The sequence below is a fragment of the Dendrobates tinctorius genome, unplaced genomic scaffold (genome assembly GCF_039654945.1).
Source record: "Dendrobates tinctorius isolate UK_male_01 unplaced genomic scaffold, ASM3965494v1 ptg000051l, whole genome shotgun sequence".
Classification (NCBI taxonomy): Eukaryota; Metazoa; Chordata; class Amphibia; order Anura; family Dendrobatidae; genus Dendrobates; species Dendrobates tinctorius.
Window position 1 is genome coordinate 21,124,536 of NW_027361719.1, and position 13,072 is coordinate 21,137,607.

A 13,072-nucleotide genomic window follows, 5' to 3' on the forward strand; every position below is an offset into this window, starting at 1 on the left:
CGTGGTGCTGTCATGGGTGAGAGAGAAAATCTTATAAATGTGCCCCTGCTGTGTACTGTGTAATGTCTGACTGTGCAGGAACTTGGTCTGAACACACCACAGCTCCTGGCCGGGGTAGGAAGCAAAAGAATATACAGACATTACAGCATAAGATCACAGCCGATTCTTTTAGTGAGGTAAAACATTTCCCTGCCTGTTTTTAAGCAATGTTTTATCTCAAAGAAATAATCAGCTGTGATCCCGTGCTGTCCTGTCTGTATATTCTTTTCCTTCCTCCTTGCCCAGGAGCTGTGGTGTGATCAGACCATGTTGCTGTACGGTCAGACACAGCCATTACACAGTACACAGCAGGGGCACATGTATAAGATTATTTCATCACAGGAACATTATTTAATACACATTTAATTGTGGAACTTATTATTATTCAAAGATCTAATTATTAAAAAGTTGATAAAAACTAACTTTGTGGGACAACCCCTTCAAGTTCCATGAAATTACCTTCACGATGGGAACGAATGCTTCATTGACTTTATTAGTCAGCAGGTCATCTGCACCACCTTCCCAAAATGACCAGATTATAGTATATTACACTCAACTTCACTGGTCAATGAATTAATCTATAGGACTACCCAGACGGTAGAAATAAACAAAGGGTGTGATTACACAAACTAAATAAAATATGTAAGTGGTTTTATTAAAGGGACCCTGTTAGTTGATATATAGAGTTGAGCGATACCGTCCGATACTTCAAAGTATCGGATCGGAATGGATCGGCCGATCTTAAAAAAAAGTATCGGTATCGCCGATTCCGATACCGGAAGTCCCATTCAAGTCTATGGGACTTCCGGTATCGGAATAAGAAAAATCCTGTTTTTCCCTTGTACAGCCTCTCTGGGGTCTGTACGGGCCTTTCGGGGGGCTGTGCCGGCCTGCCAGGGGGTCTGTGCAGGCTCCGGTGGGCTGTGCCGGCCTGCCGGGGGGGCTGTGCAGGCTCCGGTGGTCTGTGCCGGCCTGCCGGGGGGCTGTGCCAGCCAGCCGGTGGTCTGTGCAGGCTTCGGGGGTCTGTGCAGGCATCGTCCGATGGGACTACAAGTCCCATCGGGCGATGCCTGCTACCATGACAGTGATTGACACATTAGCCAATGATGGGACAGTAGTAGTCCCATCATCCGGCTAATGTGTTGAATGTAAAAAAAAAAAAAAAAAAAAATTACATGCTACATACATACTACATGCATACTACATACATGCTACATTCATACTACATGCTACATTCATACTACATATATACTACATGCAACATACATACTACATATATACTACAAGCATGCAACATACATACTACATATATACTACATGCTACATACATACTACATATATGCTACATACATACTACATATATACTACATGCATGCTACATACATACTACATACATACTACATATATGCTACATACATACTACATATATACTACATGCATGCTACATACATACTGCATGCTACATACATACTACATGCTACATACATACCACATATATACTACATACATACTACATGCATGCTACATGCTACATACATACCACATACATACTACATGCAACATACATACTACATATATACTACATGCAACATACATACTACATATATACTACATGCATGCAACATGCATACTACATATATACTATATGCTACATACATACTACATATATGCTACATACATACTACATATATACTACATGCATGCTACATACATACTGCATGCTACATACATACTACATACATACTACATATATGCTACATACATACTACATATATACTACATGCAACATACATACTGCATGCTACATACATACCACATATATACTACATACATACTACATGCATGCTACATGCTACATACATACCACATACATACTACATACATACTACATGCTACATACATACTACATATATACTACATGCATGCTACATACATACTACATGCATGCTACATACATACTACATGCTACATACATACCACATGCTACATACATACTACATGCATGCTACATGCATGCTACATACATACTACATACATACTACCTGCTACATACATACCACATATATACTACATACATACTACATACAATACATTCATACAATACATACATAGACATACAGTACATATAACAGAGTAACATACTTACCAATACTTGTCACATTGTTCCCCTAAGCCATTGTCTTTTACGGAATAAATATTAACATAACAAACCACAAAAATACTCACCCACGATCCGAAGCAGTCCACGAGTGTGTCCCACGACGATCTTGGGTAGAGAACTGCAGCATCAGCTGTTGCTGCCGTTCTCTACGGGCTGCAGGAATCCAATGACGGAAGGTAGGTATCCTTCCGCACTGTATTCCTCCGCCACTTAAAAAAAAAAAGTCCCTAGTCTCACTTTATGCCATTGCTGTGTGGGAACCCACAGTATGTAGTATGTATGTAGTATGTATGTAGTATGTATGTAGCATGCATGTAGTATATATGTAGTATGTATGTAGCATGTAGTATGTATGTAGCATGCATGTAGTATGTATGTAGTATGTATGTGGTATGTATGTAGCATGTAGTATGTATGTAGCATGCATGTAGTATATATGTGTTATGTATGTAGCATGCATGTAGTATGTATGTAGTATGTATGTAGTATGTATGTAGTATGTATGTGGCATGCATGTAGTATGTATGTAGTATGTATGTAGTATGTATGTAGCATGCAGTATGTATGTAGCATGTATGTAGCATGTATGTAGCATGTATGTAGTATGTATGTAGTATGTATGTAGTATACTGTATATGTAGTATGTATGTAGCATGTAGTATGTATGTAGCATGCATGTAGTATATATGTAGTATGTATGTAGCATGTAGTATGTATGTAGCATGCATGTAGTATGTATGTAGTATGTATGTAGTATATATGTAGTATGTATGTAGCATGCATGTAGTATATATGTAGTATGTATGTAGCATGTAGTATGTATGTAGTATGTATGTAGCATATATGTAGTATGTATGTAGCATGTAGTATGTATGTAGCATGCATGTAGTATATATGTAGTATGTATGTAGCATGTAGTATGTATGTAGTATGTATGTAGCATGTATGTGTTATGTATGTAGTATGTATGTAGTATGTATGTAGTATGTATGTGGTATGTATGTGGTATGTATGTAGCATGTAGTATGTATGTAGCATGCATGTAGTATGTATGTAGTATGTATGTAGTATTTTTTTTTTTAACATTTAACACATTAGCCGGATGATGGGACAGTAGTAGTCAGGGTGGCACATGTTAAGGAGCTGAAACTCCTAAACCCTTCATCCAATTTTAATGTGGATACCCTCAAATGAAAGCTGAAAGTCTGAACTTCAACTGCATCTGAATTGTTTTGCTTAAAATTCATTGTGGTAATGTCTAGAACCAAAATTAGAAAAATGTTGTCTCTGTCCAAATATATATGGACCTAACTGTATGCTTATTATCAACAGACAAAGAGAGCTCTAGTTATCGAGAACCAAAGGGCCCATGATGGACGAAGGTCCACTGCTGTGCATTACATAGTCTTCAAAGTACTGCTCAGAGATGGGGGCAAGTGTAGCTTACATGTGTACTTCTTATGGGATGTAATTCCATATCGTGTTGGGTGGTAACATCAGCCTTACCTCTAGTGCTGCAGTTCACTTCATCGCTTCCATCCATACAGTCGGCATCAGCATCGCAGCGCCAGCGGTGTGGGATGCAGTGGCCATTTGTACACTGGAATTGGTCTTGTTCACACCGTAACTGGCAACCTTTCTGTTTGATGAAAACAAAAAATTTGGGAAGAACACAAATAAGAACAGCAGCCAATTCTGGGACAAGAGGAATATTTCATTAAGGCCATGTTCACACTATTAGTATTCGGTCAGTATTTTACATCAGTATCTGTAAGTCAAAACCAGGAGTGGGTGATAAATCCAGAAGTGGTGACGTGTTTCTATTATACTTTTCCTTGGACTGTTCCAGATTTTGGCTTACAGATACATGAACGTGGCCTTGGGCCTACTAAGGTTTTTATGAAAATGTTTGCACATACCAGAGCTTCCCAACAGCCATGTGTTCGGAATTTTCTAAAATTGATTGGGTTAGTTTCCCTAATCAAAGGGATGGTACAAGACTGATGACATATCCATAGGAAAAGTCAATAATATGAGACAGCGAATGGGAGATAAAGTGCAGCCACGAAGCAATGTATGGGGTTGCGATGTCCCTCCGTCTATACTCGGGCGCTGCCAGGGCTCATATCAGTTCATGTGCTGACTTTTATACCCCTACCACTCTCATATCTCATACCATACATACAGGTCATCAATTGTTAAGTACCAGACAACCCCTTTAAATATACAGCTTATGTGTTTTCTCTATGAGTAACACATGGAATGTTGGAGATTCGTGAGAAAGCTTTAGAAATTCATACTTTTACAATGCTCTACATAAATGAGTACAGCCCCTTTGAAAAGTAAGATTTAAATCAATCTCACTGATCGCAAGAACAATTTTGAACATTTTGGCAAAAACATTTTTTTAATCCAGTAACATGAAAGTAAGGTTAATATTGTAAACTTCCATTACAAAATCTTCAGGTTTACCTAAAAAGGGTGATACAAAAATAAATACACCCCACATCAAATACAACTACAGCTAGTGCTTTTGGATAAGAAATCGTGAACAACATTGGACAATAGTAATAGGAGCAAACTCCATACAGCATATCACATACAAAAAGAACAAAGTCTAAACATATCCAAGATATGTAATATCATTAAAAATGAGTTATATTAAAATACAAAGTAGCAGAAAGTGCCAAAAAATATCTTAATACAATAATGACCAAAACAGTAAATATAATGTGAGGTTCACCAAAACAACCAAAACTAAATAACAGTACAATGATAATAGGTATGTATAGAATGAGGATCCCTGAGCAGCTGATAAGTGTAATTAGCATTTAGGCTATGTGCGCACATGGCGTATTTGCTTGCAGAAATTTCTGCAAGGTTCCTGCCTCTCTTGGCAGAAAAACGCAGTGGAAAATATGTGCGTTTTTGTAAATCCATAGAGCTAAATAAAGATATATTATTTAAAAAAAAAAAAACAAACAAACAATTGTGATGTCATTTCATTGTTCAACCTTTTCTTTTACACTCTCCATAATGTTATTACATACCATGTTCAAATTTATAATGTTTAAACACAAAACAGTGACATATATATATTTGTAATGAACAGTTGTCAAGAACCCTCTTTAATAAAACAGTACACAAAGAGTTAAATAAAGACACACACACACAGTTACCAGCCTATGTAGGAGCATTAACATAATTAATCTACATATTCTGTAACAAGACAGCAACCATCAGAAATCTGCTTGACATGCAATATCTGTTTATTTTTCAAAATTTTAAAAAAAAATTGCATGGGCTCCCACATAACTTTCATAATCAGCAGAGGGAAAGCTGATGGCTGAGGGCTGATGTTAATATTCTGGGAAGGAGCCAATAGCCATAAACGTTCCCAAGCTATTAATATCAGCTCACAGCTCTTTGCTTCGCCTTTACTGGCTAGTTTACAGGGGAAACCCAGAAAAAAATTGATATGGGGTCCCCCTATAAAATCAAACCAGCAAACGTTAGGTAGACAGCTGGAGGCTGATATTAATAACCTAGGAAGAGGCCATGGATATTGGCACCCCCCAGGCTAAAAACATCAGCTCTCAGCCACCCCAGAAATGGCGCATCTACAAGATGTGCCAGTTCTGGCACTTAGCCTCACTCTTCCCACTTGCCCTGTAGCTGTGGCAAGTGGAGTTCGTATTTGTGGGATTGATGTCACCTTTGTATTGTCAGGTGACATCAAGTCCACAGGTTAGTAATGAAGAGGCGTCTATAAGACACCTATCCATTAGTAACCCTATAGTGATATTGTATAAAACACAGACACCCAGAAGTCCTTTATTTGAAATAATCACACAGATTCGTTTATTGAATCTAAATTTACCATACTTACTGAACACCTAATCCCCGACGCCATCGTCTCCTGCAAACAATCAAAAAATAATAAACCAACATATAATACTATCCTGACCGATGTAGTCCGCTTAATACCGAGTATCCCACAGCGATCTCACGTGTAGAACAGTCACATCGGGAGTTGTGACTGCTCTACCCGGCCTCCAGCGATACAATGACAGGAGGTAATCGCTCCTGAAGTGTATCACTGCACTGCCGTGAGAGATCACCAGCTTCGGTGCTCTCACTTACGGCACCGATGTGAGAAACAGAGCTGATCAGCTGATGAACTCCAGTGAACTCTCACGGCAGTGCAGTGATACACTGCGGGAGCAATTACCTCCTATCAGTGAATTGCCGGAGGCCGGGTAGAGCAGTCACATCTCCCGATGTGACTGTTCTACACGCGAGATTGCGGTGGGACACTCGATTTTAAATGGACTATGGCGGACAGGGAGAATATGTTGGTTTATTATTTTTGTTTGCATGAGACATGGGTGTCTGGAATTAGGTGTTCGGTGAGAATGTATTTCGTATGTGAATATGTATGCAATTATGTAACTGTTTTGATTTTTTTTTACAATTGAACACAGGCACTGGATGATGAGACTATTCTCCCATCATCGGCTCATGCTGTCTGTTATATGTGACAAAAGAACGTAGCTGGATGGGAGTAGTAGTCCCATCAGACAACGCCTAAGTACAATCACTATGAGCTGTTCGTTGCATGGGTACACACACGTAGACAGACACAGACAGACAGAGACACGCACATATTCTCCACTCACACATATTCTCCGCCCACACACTCTTTCTCCTTCTGACATCATTTCCTTTGACAATTCACAGCGTTTTTGACAGCAATTCTGCAGCAAATAAGCAAACCTTTTTACACCTGCATTTTTGTGCAGATTTGACTGACTCAATTGAAGTCAATGAGTCAAAAACGCAAAAAGAATTGACATGCTGCAGAAAATATAACGCTGCAAGTACGGACGTAAATTTACTGATCATATGCACAACACTTCTGGATTGTCATTGAATTACCTTGATTTAGTATTCCACTGCGTTTTTGGACTATTTATGAGTGTACAAAAACGCATAAAAAACGCATCGTCTGCACATAGCCTTACTCTTCTTAAATGTGGCCACGTTTAATGCTCCTGGACCCCAAAGTGCGTTTTGCGTAAGTTTCCCTCATTTTATACACACCTATTATTCACTTTCTGCTACTTGGTATTTTAATATTTAATATAATTAAAATGAATCCTATTTTAGATATGTTTGGAGGTTTTTTACTTTTTGTATGTGATACATCTATTTATTTGTATGACCTCCAAGATTGTTAAGGACAGCAACAAATTTTCTAGGCATGGAATAGGTGACATATTGCAATATCAATCTTTTTCCAAGCGACCTCTTTTACAGCCAGGACTATGGATGCAGAGTGATGCTCAACTTGTCTCTTCTGAATTCGACATTTGTGTACGATTGGGTTCAGATAAGGAGACATTGAGCGACCAACTATCACTTTTACCTTGTTCTTTAGAAATGTAAAGGTGGACTTAGGTACACTACCATTCAAAAGTTTAGGGTCACTTAGAAATTTCCTTATTTTTTAAAGAAAAGCACAGTTCTTTCCAATGAAGCTAACATTAAACGATTCAGAAATACACCCTATACATTGTTAATGTGGTAAATGACTATTATAGCTGCAAACTTATGGTTTGTAATGCAATATCTTCATAGGTGTATAGAGGCTCATTTCCAACAACCATCACTCCAGTGTTCTTATGGTACTTTGTGTTTGCTGTGTAAGAAGGCTAATGGATATTTAGAATACCCTTGAAAACCTTTGTGCAAGTATGTTAGCACAGCTGAAAACAGTTTGGCTGATTAGAGAAGCTATAAACCTGACCTTCCTTTGAGCTAGTTGAGAATCTGGAGCATTACATTTGTTGGTTCCATTAAACTCTCAAAATGGCAAGAAAAAAAGAACTTTCATGTGAAACTCGACAGTCTATTCTTGTTCTTAGAAATTAAGGCTATTCCATGCGAGAAATTGCCAAGAAACTGAAGATTTCCTACAACGGTGTGTACTACTCCATTCAGAGTCGAGCAAACAGGCTCTAACCAGAGTAGAAAGAGAAGTGCGAGGCCCCGCTGCACAACTGAGCAACAAGGCAAGTACATTAGAGTCTGTAGTTTGAGAAATCGATGCCTTTCAGGTCCTCAACTGACAGCTTCATTAAATAGTACATGCAAAATGTTAGTGTCAATGTCTACAGTGAAGAGGCGACTCCGGGATGCTGGCCTTCAGGTAAGAGTGGCAAAAAAAGCTATATCTGAGAATGGCTAATAAAAGGAAAAGATTAATATGGGCAAAAGAACAGACATTGGACAAATGAAGATTGGAAAAAAGTGTTATGGACAGACGAATCCAAATTTGAGGTGTTTGGATCACACAGAAGAACATTTGTGAGGCGCAGAACAACTGAAAAGATGCTGGACGAGTGCCTGACACCATCTGTGAAGCATAGTGGAGGTAATGTGATGGTCTGGGGTTGCTTTGGTGCTGGTAAAGTGAGAGATTTGTACAAGGTAAAAGGGATTTTGAATAAGGAAGGCTATCACTCCATTTAGCAATGCCATGCCATACCCTGTGGACAGCTTGATTGGAGCCAATTTCATCCTACAACAGGACAATGGCCCAAAGGATACCTCCAAATTATGCAAGAGCTATTTAGGGAAGGAGCAGGCAGCTGGTATTCTATCTGTAATGGAGTGGCCAGCGCAATCACCAGATCTCAACCCCATTGAGCTGTTGTGGGAGCATCATGACCCTGTGGTACGCAAAAAGTGCCAATCAAGCCAAACCAACTTGTGGGAGGGGCTTATGGAAGCATGGGGTGAAATTTCTCCAGAGTACCTCAACAAATTAACTTCTAGAATGCCAAAGTTCTGCAATGCTGTAATTGTTGCAAAGAGAGTATTCTTTGACGAAAGCAAAGTTTGAAGGAGAAAATTATTTCAAATAAAGTCTTATTTTCGCACCTTGTCAATGTCTGGACTAGATTTTAAATTCATTTGGAAACTCATTTGATTAATAAAATGGAAAACACAAAATTGTCTGGGTGACCCCAAACTTTTGAACGGTAGTGTATGTGTTCTGTAACATTGTTATGTAGGAAAAGTACACGAAGTAATGGAGCATCCTCTCTTTCAGAAAACGTCAGTACATCTGTGAATTCACGACTCCATAAATTAAATATAGCTCCCCAACACCAGGAACTCTCATGCAGCCCCACATAAAGACACTACCACTTTCATGTTTCACTGTAGGCACATTGCATTTTTTGTAATCCTCATCTTTGTGACACCATACAGTCTTGAAGTCATTAGTTCCAGAAACATCCCAGCAGTGTTCATATTTATCAACATAGGTTCTGGTAAATTGTAGGTGCGCTTTTCTGTACATGCAGTTTAGGAAAGGCTTCCTTCATGGACGACACCCATGCATGCCATACTGTGCCATAGGAAACACTCAAACCAGTTTGGCATTCAAATTCTTTAGCTCACAGCAGTGAACTGGAATGTCAATTTTCTTCAATCATTCTCATCAGAAGACACTCCTATTTAGCCATGCTCAGCCTGTACGTCTCTGGGAGATTGTTACACTTCCATCTTTGCTACATTATTTCAGCACTTTTGCTATAGTATTCTCACTGATTAGTAACGTTTTGATTATCTTCTTGTAGCCTTCAGTTTTCTTGTGTAAAGAAATTATTATCTTTCTCAGGTCTGGTGACATCTCTCTTCCATGTAGTGCCATTGCTGACAGTATAGGTACTGTCACACTTAGCGATGCACCAGCGATCCCGACAAACGATAGGACCCAGTCAGGATCACTGGTGCATTGCTAAGTGGTCGCTAGTGAGCTGCCAAACAGGCAGATCTCACCAGCGACATAGCAGCGGTCGGCGGTCGCTACTTACCTGCCACACGCGGCGATGAAGACGTCCTCCCATCCGCGTCCACGCGTCGCTCGTCTCCACAGCAGGAAGCGGACGACGAGAAACGGCCCAGGACGTTCTCGCGCGATCAGCGATAGCCAGCGGGGGAGCCGGTCGGAGGTAAGTATCACACATAGCGATATGGCTAGCAATATCGCTGCTACGTCACAAAACCAGTGACGTTATAGCGATATTGCTAGCGATATCGCTTAGTGTGACGGCCCCTTATGAAACAGGAAGGGGTTTTCTTTCTTAGAGGGGTTTTCCCAAGAACAAAAATTCATTTTATTCAATATAACATGGAATAATATTTACTCACACAGTTGGATGGGTTTAAAAAAAATGTTCCATGTGCTGAGATAATCTTATAAATGTGCCCCTGCTGTGTGCAGTGTAATGGCTGTGTATGACTGTGCTCGAACATGGTCTGATCATACCACAGCTCCTGGGGAAATTCCCTTTAAGTAATATCCTTTCATAGTGAACCATCTGCTGGACAATGGGTTAATGAATAATCTGTGGTTAGATTCTTGTTAATTAGAATTTTGTAGTCTTATAGCTATGCTTTCATTGGCTGAACACAAATTTTTGCAACCTGGTTTTGAATAAATTTGTTAGGAAAATTACTTTTTAGGTATGCCAAATAAATCTTGTTTGCAATCAATGGTCCACATTTAGGTATGTATTTTGTAGTATGATATCTCCTAGAAAACCTTGGTTCTGAAAGGAAACTACAGTTTGTCAAATCTGTTAGGGTGTACTCATTTATGCTGAGCACTGAATATGAAGGCTGTGTACCTATGAGTTTGAGCTCTTACCTCATCTGACCCATCAATACAGTCATGATCTCCATCACACTTCCAACGACCAGCAATACACCGCCCATTGGCACAAGAAAATTCACTTTCTGAACATGGCCTTGGTGCTATAAAAATAAGAAAGGTAGATTTTTATGGACATACGTTGCCAGTAATCTTTCTGCCTATAGCTTGACAAGAGGTTAACCCTAATGAACAAAAAATAGTCTGTCTCTTCTCCAAGCGGAAGTAATCAGACTCAGGGTTCATGCACACTGGTGTTAAGTTATCCAATGTTGATGCCTATTTTAAAAGAAGTTGTCCAAGTTTATAAAACAAGACAAAACATAAATCTTCCTAAAAAATAAAGCTATTTAATATGATAATACAGTTTAATTATGCCACGTGCCTCGATTGCCAGTTATCTGCTCTGTTTCTGAGGTTGATAGCGCCACTTCCGGTAAAGTGCTCAATATGGAGGATGCATCCTGAGACGGCCCATGACCAGTGCTGTGTGTAAAGGGGGCTGGCTGACTGTTCATTTCCATAGCTAAACCAGCCCACTGTCTACGCATCAGTTCAGTTATAAAGAAGGGGGCTGGCTTGGCTACTTTACAGCATTGGGTTGGTACCTAGGACCAGAGCATATAGCTGATAATCGGGACAACTTGATTTTTTTTTTTACTGGAACCTCCTTTACACAGATCAACAGACAATGGACTAGGTAACATAGTGAAGACATGGGACTGCACATGAGGGTTTCAGCATGCGTCATGCATTATGGTTGGTATTGCAGATTCAGAATATCAAATCCTATACAATAACAACTAAATGCATGAAGGATCCAGGGGACACATAAGGAAGGGGCTGACCGGTTTAGACAACTTATTGTTGTTACATTCCTTTTAAGTGTTTAGAAAGGTAATAACAGGGGTCCGCCGATCAGCTCCTCCTACTGCAATTACCATTCTCCCATTACTTGTAATGAACAGTGCGCTACTTCACTTTAAAAGGATCATTTATCATGGGGGCGATCGGCTTGTCTAAACTGGACAACCGCTATAAATGTCCATCAACCCACTTACATTTTCCTATACTCATGTGCATCATTTATTGACACCCGTGTGCCTGAGCCCTACAGATCATATCAAGACAGGAGGCCATTTTTCTGCCGAGAACTACATGTAACAGATCAGTCAATTTTATAACAAATATACTCAATTCCACACTGGCATAAATGCACACATCACTACTGTACAATGATATAGAGAACGGAGAGTGATTATTAAAGTGGGGAACATATATTACAGTGATTATAGCATGAATCAGATACAGAATTCATGTCCTGGAGGAATAGAGTATTGGAGAATGCCTTATGTCTAATAACACCTAACATACTAAACAATATAGGTGTAGTTTATTGCCCTTAATATACAGTAAGTTACAGGAGTTTTACTCAGATAAGACAGATAATAGATAAATGGATATGATAGATAATTAATAGATCGATAAATTGATGACAGACCGATAGATAACAGAGAGATAGAAAGATTGGTAGATAGATTAATACATAAATAATAGAGAGATAGCTAGAAAGATTAATAGATAGATTAATTGGTAAATAGATAGATTAATAGAGATAGACAGATAGGATATTCAATGTTGTAATTAATGCTATGGTCATTTGCTCTTGATAAAATAACAAGTGAAGAATGTTACATGGTCTTATGTCAATATGTTATCAGGTTTTTTAGTTTTGAAGGTTAAACCCAGGGCTGTGGAGTCGGTAAGCCAAACCTGCGACTCCGACTCCTCAATTTCCCTTACACCGACTCCGACTCCAACTCCGACTCCACAACTCCGACTCCGACTCCCACACATATTGCTTATATTTAAGTGAAAAATTTATTGTAGTACAATGTGAACCTCAGACATTTAATCATTTCTATGATCCAATAATCAAGATATTTAGATAGAACAGAATATATATTGGTGTACTACCCGGTTTTCATTCTTTTTGGTACAGATACGATATGGATAGACAGATATGGATAAATGGATAGATAGAGCAGATTTCTAATCTGCTTTTGCTATTGAAAACATTATCTATGAGCTAAAAAACCTTTCAGGTGATGCGGTTTTTTAAAAAGATGATCAGCTTTTGCAGCTGA

General features: G+C 39.0%; 1 protein-coding gene across 1 annotated transcript in view; it reads right to left on the minus strand.

Annotated features, from left to right (window-relative positions):
* Positions 1 to 13,072, minus strand: part of LRP1 (LDL receptor related protein 1) — a 518,911-nt gene that overhangs the window by 59,219 nt on the left and 446,620 nt on the right. The window contains exons 69-70 of the mRNA XM_073576846.1: positions 10,923 to 11,029; positions 3,707 to 3,839 (exon numbers count right to left, since the gene is read on the minus strand). Of these exons, the coding sequence (XP_073432947.1) occupies positions 3,707 to 3,839; positions 10,923 to 11,029 (240 nt within the window). The remainder of the gene's footprint in view (positions 1 to 3,706; positions 3,840 to 10,922; positions 11,030 to 13,072) is intronic.